A 19,916-nucleotide genomic window follows, 5' to 3' on the forward strand; every position below is an offset into this window, starting at 1 on the left:
ATTTACATTTCAAATGCTACCCCCTTTCCTAGTTTTCCCGCCAACCCCCCTCCCCCAACCCTTTCCCCCTTCCTTGCTCACCAATCCACCCACTCCCCCTTCCTGGCCCTGGCATTCCCCTACACTGGGGCATAGAGCCTTCTCAGGACCAAGGGCCTCTCCTCCCATTGATGTCCAACTACGCTATGTAGCTGGAGCCATGAGTCCTACCATGGTTGGTGGTTTAGTCCCAGGGAGCTCTGGGGGTACTGGTTAGTTCATATTGTTGTTCCTCCTATGGGGCTGCAGACCCCTTCAGCTCCTTGGGTCCTTTCTCTAGCTCCTTCATTGGGGACCCTGTGCTCAGTACCATGGATGGCTGTGAGCATCCACTTCTGTATTTGTCAGGCAAGTCCAGGGTTTGTGAGGTTTAAGAAGCATCAGAAACTCAAGGTCAGCACTGGCTGCATAGAAAGTTTAAGTCCAGCTTTAGCTACATGTGACACCGCCTCAAAAAGCACAATGAAAATGCACATGACTATCAAAAAAGTAAAAACTGAAGCCGGAGGCCCAGTCTGCTGCCACTATAATGAACAAGTATGCAGTAGAGATGGGAGAGCAAAAGAAACAGTGGTTTGTGCACTATGAAGAGAGGTGGAACTGGAGGTGCAAGGTGCTGAGCCTGATGTGAGGGGCCTGTGCTGCCACCTGAGGCCATGGTGATGTCTGGGACCAGGTTGACGCCTGTGGCTGTGTTCCTATCAAAGGCGGCTGCAATGGCTGTCAGTAGTCTAGGTTAGCACATGAGGCCATGGTGATGTCCTAGGGCTAGGGTGAACTGGTCCACCTTACCCGGCAATGAAGGGAGAACTGGCTCTGGTTGAGTAGGTGTGGGAAAGCTGGTGGGCTGAACACCTCAACCTACCCAGGCCCAGATCCAGAGGTTTGAGCTGGCCCATCCTAACATGTACCCCATTTGTGAAATGCTGGGGGAGTCCCAGTGAGGATCCAGTATGATACATACTGGATGGCATAAAGAAGCCAGAGGCCTGGGATCAATGACTCCCTCTAATGAACATCTGCAAGTAAAGTTGTTGGACAGGAGGGTGTACTGTATGACACAGTATGGCACACTGAAGCTTACTCGGTGAGATTTTTTTAGATTTGATTTTAATGTTTAATTTTCTTTTGTGGAGGAGGGTAAATATCGAAGGACTGGAAAATAAGGGGGTTGGAGTGGATGATGTGAAATTAACAAGGATCAAAAGTATGGAAAAAAAAAAGGAAAAGTGAAAACAAATTTAGAGAATTCATAGTATCTGATCTTAAGATTTCTTATAAAAGCTACTATGATCCTGAGAGTGGAAAATGTGAAATGAAACAGAACAAAGCAGTTCCACTCCCCCCAAAAAACAATCACAATGGAACACAATCCAGAACCTAGAATTGTTCTATACTTCTGCAGTCAAGTGAAGTTCTACAGAAATGCTAAGTCTAGTGCTTTGAACAAATTATATTAGAAGAAATGGACATCTGTATGTTAAAGAAAAGGAAAAGTAAACCTTGACACACCATACACACAGTAGAGAAATCCAGGGTAACTCTCACAGAGATTGAGAATCATCCCACAGCTGCTGCCTTTGATCATCACAGTCACTCAACTTCTCAACTACTCAGAATCACAATTTGAAGCTAATTATTATATCTAGGGAACATATTATATTCTGATTAGAATACGGTAAAAGAAAATTGTATTTTGTTAATTTGAGTATTTATACAAGTGAGAAGGGTTAAAAACAGCAAGAGGCTGTAGCAGTTGGGAACCTGGGTTCATTTCTCTGTACCTACATCAGACACCTTCTGTAATATATATCCAGGGATCCAAAACTCTCTTCTGGCCTCTGAAAGCAATGCATGTGTCTTAGTCAGGGTTTCTATTCCTGCACAAATATCATGACCAAGAAGCAAGTTGGGGAGGAAAGGGTTTATTCAGCTTACACTTCCATACTGCTGTTCATCACCAAGGAAGTCAGAACTGGAACTCAAGCAGGCCAGAAAGCAGGAGCTGATGCAGAGGCCATGGAGGGATGTTCCTCCAGGCTTGCTTCTCCTAGCTTGCTCAGCCTGCTCTCTTATAGACCCTAAGACTACCAGCCCAGAGATGGTCCCACCCACAAGGGGCCTTTCCCCCTTAATCACTAATTGAGAAAATGCCTTACAGTTGGATCTCATGGAGGCATTTCCTCAACTGAAGCTCCTTTTTCTGTGATAAATCCAGCTGTGTCAAGTTGACACAAAACTAGCCAGTACAGCATGTATATACACATACACACAAACATACAAATAAAAATAAATAAATAGCACAATCTGGTGAAAATAAAAATGAAATGATATATGAACACAATGTGACAATAAATATATGATAATGACTTACACAAGACATAATAATTATACCAATACTGGAATATTGGAAAATGGCTAGACTGCATTTAAGAATTTCTTTTAGAACAGCCGGGCAGTGGTGGCACACGCCTTTGCACTCGGGAGGCAGAGGCAGGTGGGTTTCTGAGTTCAAGGCCAGCCTGGTCTACAGAGTGAGTTCCAGGACAGCCAGGGCTACATAGAGAAACCCTGTCTTGAAAAACCAAAAAAAAAAAAGAATTTCTTTTAGGTAATGGAATTATACCTATAACAAAAGCCACACAAACAAACAAACACAAGAACAAAAACCCATCGGGTGTGGTGATACATGCCATTAAATGCAGTACTAGGGAGGCAGAAGTAAGTGGCTCTCTGTGAACTCAAGGCCAACTTGGTCTACATAGTGGGTTCCAGAACAGCCAGGACTCTACAGTGAGGCCCTATCTTAAAATAAAAAAAAACCCACAAAACTGGTTCAAAACAAAACAAAATGAAACAAAATCCCAAGTCCCCTAGCTGCTTCAAGAAAGAGTAATAGATTATGATAGATGACCAGCACAAAAGCTGACACAATTTCCCCAATGAAGACTATTGAGACACATAGAGCAGTCTTTCCTACTTACAAGATACTTCACAGTAAGTTAAGAAAAGAAAATCTAGAAATGTATACATTTACTACAGGTCAACGATGTATAGTGTCATAAATGCACTTACCTATTTTGGATCTGATTTCCTGTATACTTTATATATTTTGTTTTTTCCATCAGTTTGGTGATTAGAGTATCTATGATCACTTTTTGATTCTGAAAAGCTTCTTCTATAAATTGATACCTGAAGAAATAATAAGCAAATAACTTCATATAAATATCTATACAAAGAAAGTTCAAAAGTTAAAAACAAAACAAAACACACTGTAAGGGAGAGACTCTGGGGGCTAGAGAGATGATGATCCTGGCTAAGGAAGCTCGCAGAGGCTGCTCTTAACCACCTCTAACTCCAGTTCCAGGGGATGCTCTCATCTGGTCTCCAGGAGACCTGAATCCATATGCACGTACATACAAACACACACACATAAATAGGTGATTCAAAAGAAAGAGAAATAATATAAAAAGTATAAAAATGACCTTGGAAAATATAGAATGTAGGCTGCCAAGATGGCCCCAGTGAGTAAAGATGCTAATGTCAAGTCTTGATTTTTTTTTTTTTTTTTTTTTTGAGACAGGGTTTCTCTGTATAGCCCTGGCTGTCCTGGAACTCACTTTGTAGACCAGGCTAGCCTCAAACTCAGAAATCCACCTGCCTCTGCCTCCCGAGTGCTGGGATTAAAGGCGTGCACCACCCCGCCCGGCTGTCAAGTCTGATTTTGATTCCTGGGACCATGATGGCAGGAGAGAGTTCCCACAAGCTGTCCTGACATCTGCACATAATGTGGTACGCAAGGATGCACATGCATGGACACCCAGAAAGTCTTAAAAAGGCAGGTATGCCCATCTCCTCAAACTTGTGGTGTGGAAAACCAGTAGTAAACAGTACAAGGTTACAAGGTAAAAGTTTCTTGTATGGCTGAGCCAAACTTGCAGTCTCCTTGGAAGTAGGAGAGAGAAGTGGCCAAAAGCAGGGGAGCCGTTTTATAGTTGGGCTCTGACCTTTGATTACAAAGTGAAGTGTTTGCAGTTCATAGTTTAGTTAGCTATATTTATGATCACAGGAAAAGTATTTGTTGTGGTTTTATGGCCAATCAGTTCTCAGAACATACCATGAAACAATGGAAACAATTTGCAATGTGCAAATGACAAGATTATAGAGGAAGAACAAGTTAGAAAACAAAAACAAAACAAGCTGACCTTAGCTTGGTATATGATTAGAGAAAAACACCACAGGGAACAATAAAGAAATAAATCAAATTATAACATTGTTTAACTAGGAAAAGGAAGAAAAATGGAGTCAGCTGATCATTAACAAAATTATTACTCAACAAAGAAGTCTTTAGATACTCTATTTCAAGAGTGTATTAAATACCGAAAAGAAGTAAATTTGTTAATAGGTTAACTGCTCTGGGACTTCAGAATCATGGAAGTTTGCTGAGGATAAGCATTCTCAATATCATATCTAAGCAGTAAGGAGCTTTGTTAAATGGGGAAAGGTGTTTGATACTGTACCTTCTGATTAAAGCCTTCAGTGACCTAAAGACCTAAAACAGGACTCACAATTTAGCAGTAGTTATCTGTTATGGATAGCCATGGGGCTAACTGTATTTGCTGTTAATGCTGTTCTCCTGTGATGGGCTGTGAATAAGAAATGAGTCAGTACTCAGGTGATTTCCTGTAAACCTACTTCCCACATTAATCTATAAATAAAGGCTAGTGATAAATAAAGAGCTGGTGATTGGGCGGAGAAAGAGGGAAAGGTGGAGCTGAAGGTTTTGAGAGAGAGGAGAGAGGAGGAGGAGAAGCCCCTGGCCTGGAGAAACAACAAGTTCTAAGGGGTCTCTTATATGGGCAAGATGGTAGTATAGCAGTAGATCTGCCCTATCTAGGCTCACAGCATATATTCATATTAATTGAGTTGTGCTTTCATTGCCAGGGCTTATTAGGGTTGGAGAGGAGACAGTCGTGGTATACAGCACAGAAAGAACTTTAGGCTGGTGAGATGGCATAGGAGGAGGAAGCCCCATTATCCTCAAACTAGAAAACCCCAGTTCTGTCCCAAGCCCTACATGGTGGAGTGAAAACAGGATTCCTGCAATCTGTCCTCTACCCTCCACATGTGTGCCACAAACATGAATTTCCCCTCCTCCACTTCTAAACATAAAAAATAAAATAGTAAAGTGCTTTCACTATTTAGTCTCCACTCGGGAGACTAAAGCAGGGGGTTCTCTTTAAGTCTGAATTTATCTTGATCTATAGGTACTGCTGCATAATGAGACCATTTTAGAAAGAATAATAACTGTAAACCTAGAATTCTGTACCCAAGAAACATAATGTTAAATGGAGTTGTAAAAATGGGTGTTAGTGCTAGGGAGGCTGGCAGGTAGATCTCTATGAGTTCAAAGTTAGCCTGGTCTATGTAGTGAGTTCCAGGATAGTCAAAACTATTATGATAAAGACCTTATCTCAAACAAAAAAACAAACAAACAAACAAACAAAAAAAAAAAAAACCAACAACCCAAAAACCAACAACAACAAAAAACCCAATAAAGGTGAAAAGTATTTCAACCTGGGGGGCTTTATCTCTGGTATAGCCTCAGTAAGAATAATTAAAATCATAGGTAGAAGTAAAGTTAAAAGAGTCTTGGTGTGTAGTATATGCATACCTACCATGTACAGGACTTATTAGAGAAAAAAGTTGTTTTCTAATAAGGTCATGCCTGATCCAGGAACAAGATAAGTACAATATGAGGTTAGGTTGTGACATCTACAGTAGTCAGAGCCAGTGAGATACTTCAGCAGATAAAAGCACTTACTATGCAAACCTCAAAACTTGGGTTGAATCCATGGAACCCAGGTCAAAGGAGAGAGCTGACTCCCAAACACACACACAGGCTGGCACATATGGAAACACACTCTAACATAAACAATTTTTAAAAAGCCAGCCACAACTGGTGGCACACAACTAAGATGGACCTCTGAGTTTGAGATCAACCTGGTTTACACAGTTCCAGAACAGACAAGACTATATAGTGAGACTATGCATAAGCAACAGCAACAAAAAAATTGAACAAACACACCCAAACCAAAACCCGACCAAAACAAAGTCTCCTCTGTTAAGGCCTGCGTAACTGCTGCTGCCTGTCTACCCAGCCATTTCATGCTATTACTAATGTTACAAGGAAACTTTCTCTTGTCCAAATTGATTACATATTCTCTTATGTTCTGTGCTTTGGTGTTCTTGGAAACCAATCACAATAGGAGTCAGTCAAAATTACTTTGTATAGTTAGCCACAGTAAACCTGGATCCAAACCAATCACCCACTTCCTGGGCCTGTATGTGAGCTTTTATGGTTTCCTGACTTTATAATCTGCCCCTGGGATGTACCCCAACATAAGAGAGACACCTGCACCAATATATGAAGCTATTTTGGATGTGACTTCCATTTTGAGTAGAGGTCAAATAAAGTTTAAGTTCCCAAGACCTCCCTGGGAATTGACAGCCTACAATGGCAGAAAGAGACGTGTGTGGGGGTAACTGACATCCCGGTTGGCAGTTAAGACGTGAATGTTAGATAGGCAAGTCCCCTGCCACAGTTGAACACCCCAACCAAAGGGGGCAGGATAAGTGTACAACAAAGACATGTTCTCAAGGAAGTCCCCTATCCCTACATCCTGACTGGCGGAATAACTTGGCACAGGTGTTTGTGGACTTTTGGCTTAAAAGCTCTGCAGGATCCTGGCTTGGGGTTGAAATCAGCTCCCAAGTCTGGTTTGCAGCCCTGATCAATCAGTCCTAGGGCAAATGCTCAATAAACTATCTCTGCCTGACTGATATTGGTGTCCGTGTGGCTTGCAGGGCGTATCCTGGGCCACAACATCCTCATTTTTGACACTAGCAACTAATGTCTTGTTATTTTAAAAAACAGCATTGTAAGAAACTGACTCTCAATGTGGACTGATTTTGGCCCATAGAACATTTGGTAATGTTTTAAATATTTTAAAATTGTCTTTAGCAGTCATTTATAAGGGCAGAGGAGTACAGGGTGCAGCTAGTATTCAACTAGGATGCTGCTAAACACCATACAATGCTTAGCATTCCTTCAATGTACTGCCCAGACCAAAAAACAAAACCAAAAAAACAACCAAAAAAAAAAAACAACAACAACAAAAAACAAAACAAACAAACAAACAAAAAACAAAAAACCAACAAAACAAAGAAAACCCTGAAATTGAGAAAACCCTGTGTAAGCCAGGATACCTCTGGCCAAACAAAACACATACAAATTGCCATTTAGCTGAAGCAGTAGACGTCTGTAGGCCACATAAAAGGTACACTGCAGATCTGAAGGTAACAAAAGATGCTAGTACCTGTGCTCTTTGTGTTCTAGCAGCTGGCAGTCTCGACAGGTCAGTTTATCACATGTTTCACAGTAAAGTTTCAACTGCTCCTTTTTATGGAAGGGACAAAACACTGGTCGCTGACTGGTCACACCAACTGCCTCTGTAAAAACAACAGAAAGCAGAAAGAAAATTACTGTAATTGATTATTAAATCATTAGTGGTCCATTTCTACTCAATTCCACTGATATAAAAGAAGTACCTTTGTTTCATCTATGCACTTAATTACTACTGCATTACAGATTTTGAAATATTAAATATTTTCAAGGTTGGTAGCTAAAGGCATATGCCTCCAAGCCTCATGAACTAAGTTTAATCCCCAGGACCCACATGGTGGAAGGAGAACCAACTACCACAAGATGTCTCCTGCTAGGTCTGGGATGGCCATGGAAGGTATGGCGTGGCAGGGCTCCAGTCCCTGGAGAAGAGCCAGCAGGACATGGGTCTCTTTAAGTGCTGATGGTGGCTGAGTCATAAGGCTTGTTCGCATAATAATGTACATTATTTTACTTCATGTCTCTCTTTCGAGGAATGTTCGCCTTGCCAAGGTTAACAGACTCTAATGATAATCAGAAACAGTACGACTCTGTGTGTCTGGTGATCCTCAGCAAAAATGATGATGCTGTAACCTTCAGGACAGCCCTTAAGGCTGTTGGAAAGAATTCTGAAAACATGAGTTCAAAATATATAAATCAGTTTAAGAGCTGTTCTTTACAGGATTTCTCAAGTATTCAAAATATAAGAATGCAATATGAATTGTATGAGGGGCTTCACAGACCTGAAAGAACAGAAGGAGCTACATTAATGAGTTAATATAGTCAGTAATATATTAAAGGAGACATGATTTTATCAATAGAGGAAAGAGCCTGGATCTCGAAAGTGAAAAGAATAGTTACAAAGCAAGGCTCAGATAGATGGTTCTATAGTATTAGTGGTAAAATGCTGGTCTCCTCCACAGAAGCCATCAACAACTAAATTTGATCCAGATATTCTACTCCCTAAAATGTGTAATCCAAATAGAGGATGGGGACAGATAAGAAGTCTAGTATTAAGAAAAAAGATTATGAATTAACGATAGTCCTACTTTCTTAGATCACTTAATATGTTCCAATAATAAGCCTCTGAGTTACTAAAATGTAAAAGAAAAACATAGCCTCTATTACTAGACTTGGCAACCACAAGTGCTATGCCTAGTGAACTGCACAGGACTTGTGATGTTAAAAAAAAAAACTTACTTGCTGTCTGGTTCATTTGCCTTGAATGTGCTCTATATTTTAATTTCTATAAGTCAAGGGGCTAAGGTCATAAAATGCTGATTCATGGAATGATCAAAAGGGAACCTGGGGTAAATGATTAAACTGATAAGCAATTTCTAGGAAAGTAGCTTTATAAAAGACTGGGCTTTGTTCTACACTATGGGAAACAGATCACAGAGCTGTCAGCTTGCACCCATCACTGATTCTAAGTCATTCTTCCGCTGCTCCCATCGCCCCCTCCTTGGGTCCCTCTCTAAAGCTGAGGCTGGAACCTGACAGGCTCCTACAAGATGTCCACACATATATACATACACACAATAAATAAAATTGTCAAAGAGAAAAAGTCTCACAAAACAGTTAAGCATTTCTTAAGGAAAATGGGTAAGATTTTTTAACTTTAATTAAGGAGTAATTTAAACAGACATGTAATGGCAGAGAGAGATTCTCATATAATTAAAAAGTTTTAAGATAGTCCTTATGAGTATAAACTAAATCTTTTCTACATGAGACAAGAGGATCAAAATAAGTAGACTAAGACTGGGAAGGTGGCTCAGCAATGAAAAATACTTGAGTACCCCAGTTCCAGCCTTGCACCCACAGGCAGTACACAAGCCTCTCTAACTCCACTTCCATGGATATTCATGTCCTCTGCTCATGTACCAGGCTCTAATGTGGTGGTACACAAACATTCATCAGGGAAACTACTCCTATATATATAATAAAATTTTTGTTTGTTTGTTTGTTTTTGTTTTTCGAGACAGGGTTTCTCTGTATAGCCCTGGCTGTCCTGGAACTCACTTTATAGACCAGGCTGGCCTTGAACTCAGAAATCCGCCTGCTTCTGCTTCTTGAGTACTGGGATTAAAGGTGTGTGCCACAACGCACAGCTTATAATTTTCGTATAAAGTTGTGGACAATCCTGGGCTGGTCCCATAAACTGGCTCTCATGAATAGGATCATGGTTGAGTATGCATGTCTGTTATATGCTGACATACTACTACTTATGAGAGGGCTGTATTTTTCATTGGTGAATCACTTCCCCTCAGTTCTAGGAATTAAACCTAGAGCTTTATACAAGCTAAGCAAATATTTTCACACTGAGTACAGCCCCAGCTATGTTTACTTTTGTGAGAAGACTGAACAAATTTATACTCCCATCAATACTTTCTTTTCTCCCTCTGTCCTTGTCAGATCTTTCTTTAAATCATAGCCATTCTGACTGCAACGAGATAAAATATAAATGTAATTTCATTTACATTTTCCTGATGACTTAAGTTGCTGAACATTTTCTTATACACTTTCTGTTTACTTGTACTTCTTTTATTGACCAGAGTATATGAGGAGAGTACTCTGATGTCTAATTTTTTTAGTTCATATATTCTAAACTATTTACGTGTGCTCATGTGTGTTTAGGTACATATATGTATAGTACACATGTGTACGCATGTGAGCATGGGTGTATAGATAAACCCCAGGTGTTATTTCTTAGAAGCCACCCAACTGTTTTTTGAGATGGAGTCTCTCACTAAACCTAGGGCTGTCTAACAAGTTGAGACTGCTTGGCTAATAAGCCTCAGGACTTGGCAATGTCTATATCCCCATTCCCTGATGCTCCATCACTTGCCCAGACTACAAGCAAGAGTCATCATGCTGGGTTTTTTTTAATGTGGATATTTGTGACTAAACTCAGGTCCTTATCCTTAGAAAGCAAGTCCTTTACTAAATCCCATGTGTCGATATTTTGTTAATTTTTTTATTTGGCCTATTTTATTCTTTTGAGAGGCTGGAGAGATGCCTCAGCAGTCAGGATCACTTACTGCTCTTATAAAGGACATTACTCGGTTGGGTTCCCAGCACCCACATTAGGTGGCTCAAAATTGCCCATTGCTCTAGTTCTAGTCCACACATTTTCTTCTGACCTCTGAAGGCACTGCATGTTGGGGAACACGCAGGCATGAAAGCAGGCACTTACATAGTCACAATTTAATAATAATAATAATTAAAAAAAAATTATTAAGATGGCGTTTGTTCCGGCCAGTGGTGGGAGACAGGGGTAGATCTGTGCGTTCAACACCAGCCTGGTGTAAAGAGTAAGTTCCAGGAGAGCCAGGGATACAGAGAAACACTGTCTCAAACAAAACAAAACAACGATTGTGATACTAGGAATTGAACTCTAGGGACTTGTCAAACATTCTATCATTGAGCTACATTCCCAGCTCTAATAATGAATCTGTGTTTAAATGGACTCTTTTCTTTGAAAAAAATGTATAACCCTACATTTTCAGGTCTAAATGTAGAGCTTATTATAACTTCTCTTTTTTTCTTTTTTATTGGATATTTTATTTGTTTACATTTCATATGTTATCCCTTTCCCAATTTCCCCCACCCCTGGAAATCCCCTATCCTATCTTCCCTCCCACTGCTTCTATGAGGGTATGCCCACACACACCCACCCATTCCTGCCTCCCCACCCTCACAGGACCAAGGGCTTCTCCTCCCACTGATGTTCGACAAGGCCATCCTCTGCTACATCTACGGCTGGAGCCATGGATCTCTCTCTGTGTACTCCTTAGTTGGTGGTTTAGACCCTGGGAGCTCTGGTTGGTTGATACTGTTGTTCTTCCTATGGGGCTGCAAACCCTTTCAGCTCTAAATGTAGAGTTTATGGCTTCTATTTTTTTTTTTAAGTTTTTATTCCCCCATAATAGGTAAACTTTACTAAATTTAAATTTAGAGACAACTAAAATATTTATATGATTTTGAAGTTTTAGAAAAACCTTAGAAGTAACCAGAAAGGAAAACTGAGTTAATAGACTTATTTTACCTAGTGAAAAGTTGACAATAAAAAGTAGTAAAAGCAAAGAACTGGGAAAAATTTCCTTTTTTCCTTTAAAGAATTCTTGCAGGTGCTGGGGGACAGCCTTGTTGATAGAGTGTCTGTCTGCCTTGCAGTCATGAGCCCTGGGTTCAATCCCCATAGCCTCATAAGTAGGACATGCTAGCACAGGCCACAACTACATGCTACGCTGTGTGAGAGGGTCAGAAGCTTAAGATGATTCTTCACTGTAATCAACTCGTGAGTTAATAATCACACTATGCAGCAATTTACATTGAATAATATATCAGTCATTCATAGAACAACCAATGTAGAAAGCAAATAAAAATAAAAGCCCAAACTCTTCAAGAACAAAACATCTTAAAATCAACTGAAAGTGATAAACTATATTCAAACTTTAAACACTGATCCTAAAACACATCAAGCATAAAGCTCACCTGTCCTAGTAATTAAAAAACAAAACAAACAAACCAAAACCAAAACCTTTGTTTTGTTTTGTTTTTTGAGACAGGTCTCTCTCAATTATGCAGCTCTGGCTGTCATAGAACTTGCTATATAGGCCAGGCTGGCCTCAAACTCACACAGAGATCCATCAGCCTCTGCCTTCTGAGTGCTAGGATTAAAGGTGTGCATCACCACACCCATCTTTAGTAATAGAAATTTAAAATAAAATTAAGGTAACTGAAAAGGGGGGGGGGGGCTGGAGAGATGGCTCAGCGGTTAAGCACACAGACTGTACCTCCAGAGGTCCCGAGTTCAATTCCCAGCACCATGTTGGCTCACAACCATCAGTAATGGGATCTGATGACCTCTTCTGGTGTATCTGAAGATAGCTGCAGTGTACTCACTTATGTAAATAGAAAAGAAGTCTGAGAGAGAGAGAGAGAGAGAGAGAGAGAGAGGGAGGGAGGGAGGGAGGAAGGAAGGAAGGAAGGAAGGAAGGAAGGAAGGAAGGAAGGAAGGAAGGAAGGAAGAAAAAAGGAAAGGAAAAGAAACAAGACTGATAGACTAAGAGGTAATGATATAAATAACTGGGTAAATATATTCAAAGAGCTATTTCTATAGACAAAAATAAAACCAAACTAACCCTATAAGTTAAAAAGAACATGGTAAAATTTTATAAAACTCACAATGAAAAGAGAAAAATAACCATAGAAAATGTTAGTCGTTGTTACAGTCTGGATGTGAAATGTTCCCTCCCTCTCCCCAAAAGCTCCCGGTTTGGAAGGTTTGGTCCTCAGTTGAGCTAATCACCAAGGTGACTGGATTATGAATGACTGGCTGTGAAAGAGGAAAATTACTGAAGACCTGAACTCTTCAACTCAGAGTCCTACCCCTCCCATCTGGAGACTGTTCCCGGAACACTCCTGAACTCTTCACCCCAGAGTCTGACCCCCTCCCAATTGAGAACTGTTCCAAGAACATTTTTTAGATAAGGGTCTCCTGGAACAAACCTAGTCCAACCCCTCCCAACTGAGGACTGTGCCAGGAACATTTTTGAGATAAGGGTTTGAACAAACCTCAGAATGTTCCAATAGATCGGGTACATTGCCAAAATATAGGACACGACCCCTTGGTTACAGAAAGCCCCTTGGAAAGCCCCTTGGAAAAACCCTTGGCAAAAACCCCTTAGTTACGCAAACTTGTACTTTTCCTACCCTGCTCCCCCCTTGGCTTTTTCCTATATAAGCCTGAGAAAAATTTGGGTCGTGGTCGATTCTCCTCTACACCTTGCTTGGTGTATGAGTTTCGACCCCAGAGCTCTGGTTCATGTGCTTACTCATTGTGCCTTTATTAAATCTTCCTTCCTATACTCTGAGTTCGGTCTCAGTGTCTTCTTGGGTTCGCGGCTGTCCCGAGACTTGAGTGAGGGTCTCCCTTCGGGGGTCTTTCAGCTGTAACTTAGACAACAGGACTGGTCCACTCTACCTCTTTCTCCCAATTGCTGAGACTACAAGCATGTGAAACCAAAAATAATCCAGAGACTGTTGCTTCATTTTAACTACCTATCCATAGCCACACTGTAGAATTTTTATTACTATTCTATTTCTATACTTACCAATCCACCAATCCCACTCTAATCACTCTTTTTACTTAATTTACTATAATAATGTTTATATTACTAATACCTTTATCAGTTATATCCAATAGTTACCCCATTAATCAAGACTCTGTACCTCCATTAGCCAGTTAAAATCCAAAAACAGTTCAACATGCCTTTATATGACTTTTCCTATGTTGTTCCATTTCTATAATACCTGCCCTGCTAACCCAACCTTATACACGTCCAATTTTCTATACCAATATCCAGAATGGAGGAAGTTTCATGGTCTATACTTCAAATGAAACATTGATGCTACCAAGCAACCCTTCAATTTGTATAGTTAGAGCTCTTTCACCTGGAATTACTAGGCTTCCAACTTAAATCCCTAAATCTGAGGTTGGTACTGTTTGTAAGTATTCCAAAAGAATTTGGTAGCCCAACTCTCATTATTTATTTGCTTATATTCTTTATTAGATACTCCTGTAGTACAAGAGGCATCTGGCATTTTCGTTTCTAGTACTTAGCAAAATCTAGAATGTAAAGGAGGTTCATATATTGCTTGACTCAAGGATAAACATGAGAAAAAGCAGATCTTAAGGCAAAACAACAATGATATGCATGAACTCTTAAAACATTATGTTAGGTGGAGGCTGGAGAGCTGGCTCCTTAGTTAAGAACACTTGTGATGGACCAGCCTGCTCAAGCTTAAGGATGGAAGCCATTTTGTTATAAGGTCAGAACAAGTTCATTTCTGTTTGCTGCAAAATTCAAGTTGACTGTGCTTTAACCTGTTTCTGGGATGTGACAACACTCTATGAAATTGGACTCTGACAAGATGTTCTGTCAAATAATTTTGGTAGAAATTATTTGACAGAACATCTTAATTCCTAATATTCATCCAAATTCCTAATATTACCAAAATTCCTCTAGAAATCTTCAACCCTTGAAAATATCCTAGTCTTGCAGGGCTTCTCTGGGCTATAGAAACCTCATCTTGTCTCTAGGGAGGTAAGCTCTGTCTGAGAGACAATAAAGCTTGCATAATTCAGCCAAAGAAGTTAGGTGATGGTCTTCACTCTTACTCAGTACGGTTGACAACAGCAAAGCTGTATTTCATTCTGCTTGCCTTCTGATTACACCACATTGAATTCACACAAGCAGGAGGGTTGGGGATATAAATTAAAGCAACATTCAATATATAATCCATACTTATAATACCTCCAAGTACAATTTCAAATACAATGTTGGCTTCTTTGATTTGAAAAGTATATTTTAAAGTACATGTACTATTTATAGCTGTATCAAAATAAGTCATATAGTAAATGTAAAATTACAGTTGCAGAGAGAGATAAGAGAAGTGTGGAAAAACCTGATTCGTTACCTGGAGATACTTCTTCTTTCTGCCTGACTGTGTGGTCTTTTGTGAACTTCACCCTCTGGTGAGCTCTAATACATGTCTTGCAGAGCCATTCAACACACTCTACACAAAACCCATTAGCTTCTGCATTGTCTTCACAGCTTGTACATACCTAACAATAAAAGAATCTGGTCAAGTTGTTGAAAAAAAAATTAAAAAGAATGAAACACTAACCAAATAGACTATCAGTTTTCTTATATTATCCTAAATTAAAATTGATAGTATGCATTAAACTATATGTATTTTAAAATGAATATCCATAAGAATTATCTTTTTAGACAAGGTCTCACTATGCAGCCTTGGCTAATCTGGGACTTACTATTTAGACTAGGCTGGACTTTAACTTATAAGACACCTGGCTGCTTCTGCTTCTAGGATAAAAGCAACACTAGACTGGACAAAGATTATTTAAGCACATTTTTCTCTTTAGATTGATAGACTAGACATTCTAGGAACTAGGCAAATGATATTCATTTCAAGTGGTTTAAGAGATGGCTCCAGTGTTAAGAGCATAAGTTGTTTTCATAGAAGATCTGTGTTTGGTTCCCCGCGCCCAAACGATCACTTACAACTATCTGTTACTCCTATTTCAGGAGATCTGACATCCTCTTCTGTGAGCACAAGGCATATACATGGTGAACGTATATACATTCATACAAACATTCATACATACAAAATAAAAATAAATAAAACAAAAACAAATTAAATCTTAAAAAAGAAAAGATTTGGAGAGATGGCTCAGCAGTTCTGAGCACTGGTTGCTCTCATACAGAATGTTGGATTCAGGATCTCACACTCAGATGGCTGCTGATGGCCATTTGTAACTCCACTTATGGTGGCTTCAGTGCTTTCTTCTGACCTCTGAAGACACCAGGAATGCTTGTGGTATATATGCATGCATATATGTTGGCAAAAATACAAATAAAGCAAAAATAAATATTAGAAAATTAATTTTAAGTAAATTTTTCTGCCTAACTCAGTATACTAGTCATTCCAAGTACTAGGCTAGGTCTGAGCATGCAATAAGGAGAAGTACACAGAAGCCTCTGTCCTTATGGTGCTTACAATCAATCCTCCTGGATGGAAGGACAAGTGAAAATACAAGTTATACTACTACTTAGCTAAATGGTTATTAGCTGGATGTTTTTGTTGACTTGAAAAAAATGTAGAGACATCTGAAAACAGATTATTTCAAGTCATTTATTTTATTTTTATGTGTATGGGTATCCTGCCTGCGAGGATGTCTGTGTGGTCCGTGTGTGCAGTGCCTGTGGAGTTCAGAAACCAGTGTCTGATCCTCGGGAACTAGAGTCACAAACAGTTGTGAGCCACCATGCAGATGCTGGAAACTGTACCCAAGTCTTCTGGAAGAGCAAACCACTAAGCCACCTCTCTGGGAAGAAAATGCCTCCATAATATTAAGCTATTGAGGGTCTGGAGAAATGTTTCAGTGGTTGGGAATGCTGGCTGCTCTTGACCCGGGTTCATTTTATGGCACCCATGGGGCAATTTGGGGTTGTCTGTAGTTCTGGAGGATCCAGGGCCTGAGTGGGCGCTGCATTCACATGATACATGGACAGGGATGCAGGCTAGGAGCCCATACACATAAAATAAAACAGAAAAAAAAAAAAAAAAAGATAAAGAAAAGAAAAGAAAGAAGGAAAGTAAAGGGCTGGCACATAGACAAGTCTTTGGGTGTTGAGGACTAACGTAGGAGGACCTAACTCACTACCATAGCGGGCAGTGAGATCTCTGGGTAGGCGGCTTTGGGTACATAAGCAGGCTGAGCAACCCATGCATGGTGAGTGAACTAGTATAACAGCATTCCTTCATGGCCTCTGCTTCAGTTCTTGCCTCCGTGATCCAACCTTAAGTGTCTGCTATGACTTCCCTTGATAATGAACTATGATGTAGAATTTCAAGCTGAAATAAACCTTTTCCTTCCTAAGTTACTCTGGGTCGTGGTGTTCTACCTAGAAATCCTAACTACAACAATGGTCTTGAACAGGATACAGAACTCATCATTAAAATGAAGGTAATGATACAAATCTTAAAGACACACTTATTTATGTATTTTATGTGTGTGGGTACTTTGCATGTATGCTGCACACCAGAGAATGGCATCAGATAGGTGTGAGCTGCCACGTGGGTGCCGGGAATTGAACACAGAACCTTGAGAAGAGCAGTAAGTGTTCTTAACCACTGAAACATCTCGCCAGCCCTAAGGATACATAGTTCTTGAGTCTTCTTAAGATTAAATGGGAAAGGCACATGATTGCAATGATCACTTCTATTCAGAAGATCCAATATAGGGAATGTACACAAAGTGGTCAGTGCTTAGGAATGGACACACAGAAGGAAGCTTTTCCTAAGAAGACTTCATCAGCACCAAGCTATGAAAGCTACTAGATGGGAATCATCTAGTCAGAGAAGAGCACCAGCAAAAAACAAAACAAAACAAAACAAAAAAACAAGCAAGAGCATGGCTGTTTTAAAGAACTGAAAATAAGCAAGCAGCACTTTACAAAAGGAATCAGGCAGGGGAAGACTGAAAGAGAAGGAGCGGGTAGCAAGACAGGCAAGGGTCAAATCAAGTAAGGCCACGTGACAGTGTTGATCTTTGTCTCAAGAGAAAGACTAAGAAAGGCATGGGCAGAGTTATATTCTTAAAAGCATTATTACTGCAATACAAAGAACAGATTAAAGAAGTGGAAAGTATTCCTACACAAGGTAATTTGTATGGGGGTTTAGCAGAAGTGAGGAAGAGAACAGGATGGGAGATTTACAAAAGTAGAGCAAGCATGGAGAGTGCACTGGGTACATACAGGAGGTTGTATATCTATCTAGTAGACGTATATAGCTGGTGGAATGGTGAAGACAGTGGCATACTAACTACCTTTGTAGTTGGAAACAAACAAACAAACAAATCACATAATTCAGAAGTTGCCAAATTGCCAAATATCGGGTATTTCCAGGAACCAAACCCTGCCTTTCTTAAGGCTTACCATCTTCCCTTTCCTCACACTGCTGGTCAGTGCTTGCCGGGGCTAGGGATCACTTGTATCTGGCAGGCCTCTTTGCTTTCCCAACGCCACTTGGGATCCCATTGGCCACTTCTCTTCGTGTATTGTTAATGCTGTAGGTTTAGGCTAGATCTAGTGATATCCTTACATTCAACTATCATGTCTATAAGGATGTCACTTAAATTTCTAATCTTCCACTGAAGCTACAAGAAGGGGTGAGGAACGGCTCATATGCACTGTTCCAGATCTCTGGTAAATGAAACAAAATATAAGATGCAAGATATGGCAATACTGGTCATCCTGGGAGAGAAGCAAGAGGACTGTGAGTTCAAGGCCACCCTGGGCAGCACTGCAAGAACCTGCTGCAAAACAACAACAACCACCACCAAACCAAAACCCAAAAACCAAAAACAAAGCAGCAATGTAGGAAAAAAAAACACCTCCGAGAGGTCTAGAGACACAGCTTATCACACTGTAGTTTCCACAACCAGTTTCTGGATTATCACCCCTAGAAAAGGCCAGAAGCCCATGGTTTCCTGCACAATACATACTACACCTGAGGTAAACCCACAGCCAATCCATTATTTAAAGCTGGTTTCACAAGGCAATAGTTTATCCCCGAAGCAAGCCCAGTTTGGCCTTTGGGGAGCAATGTGGACATGGTTAAAACAACCGAATTTTAATTAGTATTTGTTCTTTTATAAGTAACACGAGCCCTAAATCCCACTGGAACAAACAAAATGAAAATGAAAGAAGTGGGAAGAAAGCACAGAAACCAATCATACAATAGACAAAATTAACAACTGCTTTCTAACTAGATTTAGTTCTTTCCCCTATCTTCTGTTATAAAGAAAAGGAACTGTCTATGAGAAAGTCAACCAAAAGTTATATGCATACAAATTTTCTATTTAGCACACGCAAGAGAATTCACCTTAGCAGGGCTATAACATGATAGACGTAGAGTATATAGGCACCTTGGACAATGCTACTAAACAAAGCTTTCAGAGCAATACCATGAATAGGACTTTCTTAAACACGTAAAGCCCTGGGGATGAGAGACAGCTCAGAATGTGCAAGCCTAATGACCTAAGATTGGTTCCCAGAATACACAGAAAAACATTAGAAAACCAACTTCACCAAGTTGTCCTCTGATTTATTTATAGCCATCAAGTATGTAGATATATGCACACACTAAAAATGATTGTTAAAATGTAGAAATCTTACTGATCAAGGAGGCTGGGGCTGGAGAGATGGCTCGCTAGCTCTTGCAGAAGACCTGGAACACCCAACACCCTCAAGGGAGTCACTATTGTCTTTACCTCCAGTTCCAGCAGCTGTGATGCCCTCTTCTGGCCTCCACAAGCATTGCACACACACAGAGTATGCTTACCAGAATATAAACACTAATACACATAAAGATAAATCTTTTTTAAAAAGGAGTCTAAAGTAACAATTTCAACACCTAGTAACTCAATACAAAGAAATACTAAATACAGCATAGTGTTTCTAGCATACCGAAATATAATGATAAAATCAGAGGCTCTATTTGGCACTGTTTATTCCTAAGCTCAACTATTCACTATCATTCATACACTTAAAAATGATGTAACTTTGTATATTAATGTTCTGAAGTTTGGCTATTTATACAAATTCCTTCAGCATTTAAGCTACTTCATCATGGGCAGTGAAGGCCTGAATTTACACTTACCTGATTCGACTTTTCTACTGTACTACTAGGAACTTCAGTGGTGTCCTTCACAAAAAAGTTGTCTATGATGTGTCTCTCAGCACACTCTTGGCTGCAAACTGGGCATCGAATGACTCCAACTGGGAAAGACAAAATGAATTTGAAGTTTAACATACTGAGGACTCCACATCTCATTTACACTGTA

At 40.0% G+C, this 19,916-nt stretch overlaps 1 protein-coding gene across 3 annotated transcripts in view; it reads right to left on the reverse strand.

Annotated features, from left to right (window-relative positions):
- The window catches only part of Trim24 (tripartite motif containing 24), a 108,440-nt gene that overhangs the window by 44,156 nt on the left and 44,368 nt on the right, over positions 1 to 19,916 (reverse strand). For all 3 annotated transcript variants that reach the window (XM_021164255.3, XM_021164256.3, XM_021164257.3), the window contains exons 2-5: positions 19,733 to 19,851; positions 14,966 to 15,113; positions 7,419 to 7,551; positions 3,115 to 3,231 (exon numbers count right to left, since the gene is read on the reverse strand). In XM_021164255.3, the coding sequence (XP_021019914.1) occupies positions 3,115 to 3,231; positions 7,419 to 7,551; positions 14,966 to 15,113; positions 19,733 to 19,851 (517 nt within the window). The remainder of the gene's footprint in view (positions 1 to 3,114; positions 3,232 to 7,418; positions 7,552 to 14,965; positions 15,114 to 19,732; positions 19,852 to 19,916) is intronic.

Source organism: Mus caroli, unplaced genomic scaffold, assembly GCF_978045245.1.
Source record: "Mus caroli unplaced genomic scaffold, Mus_caroli_1 scaffold_7, whole genome shotgun sequence".
Taxonomy (NCBI): Eukaryota; Metazoa; Chordata; class Mammalia; order Rodentia; family Muridae; genus Mus; species Mus caroli.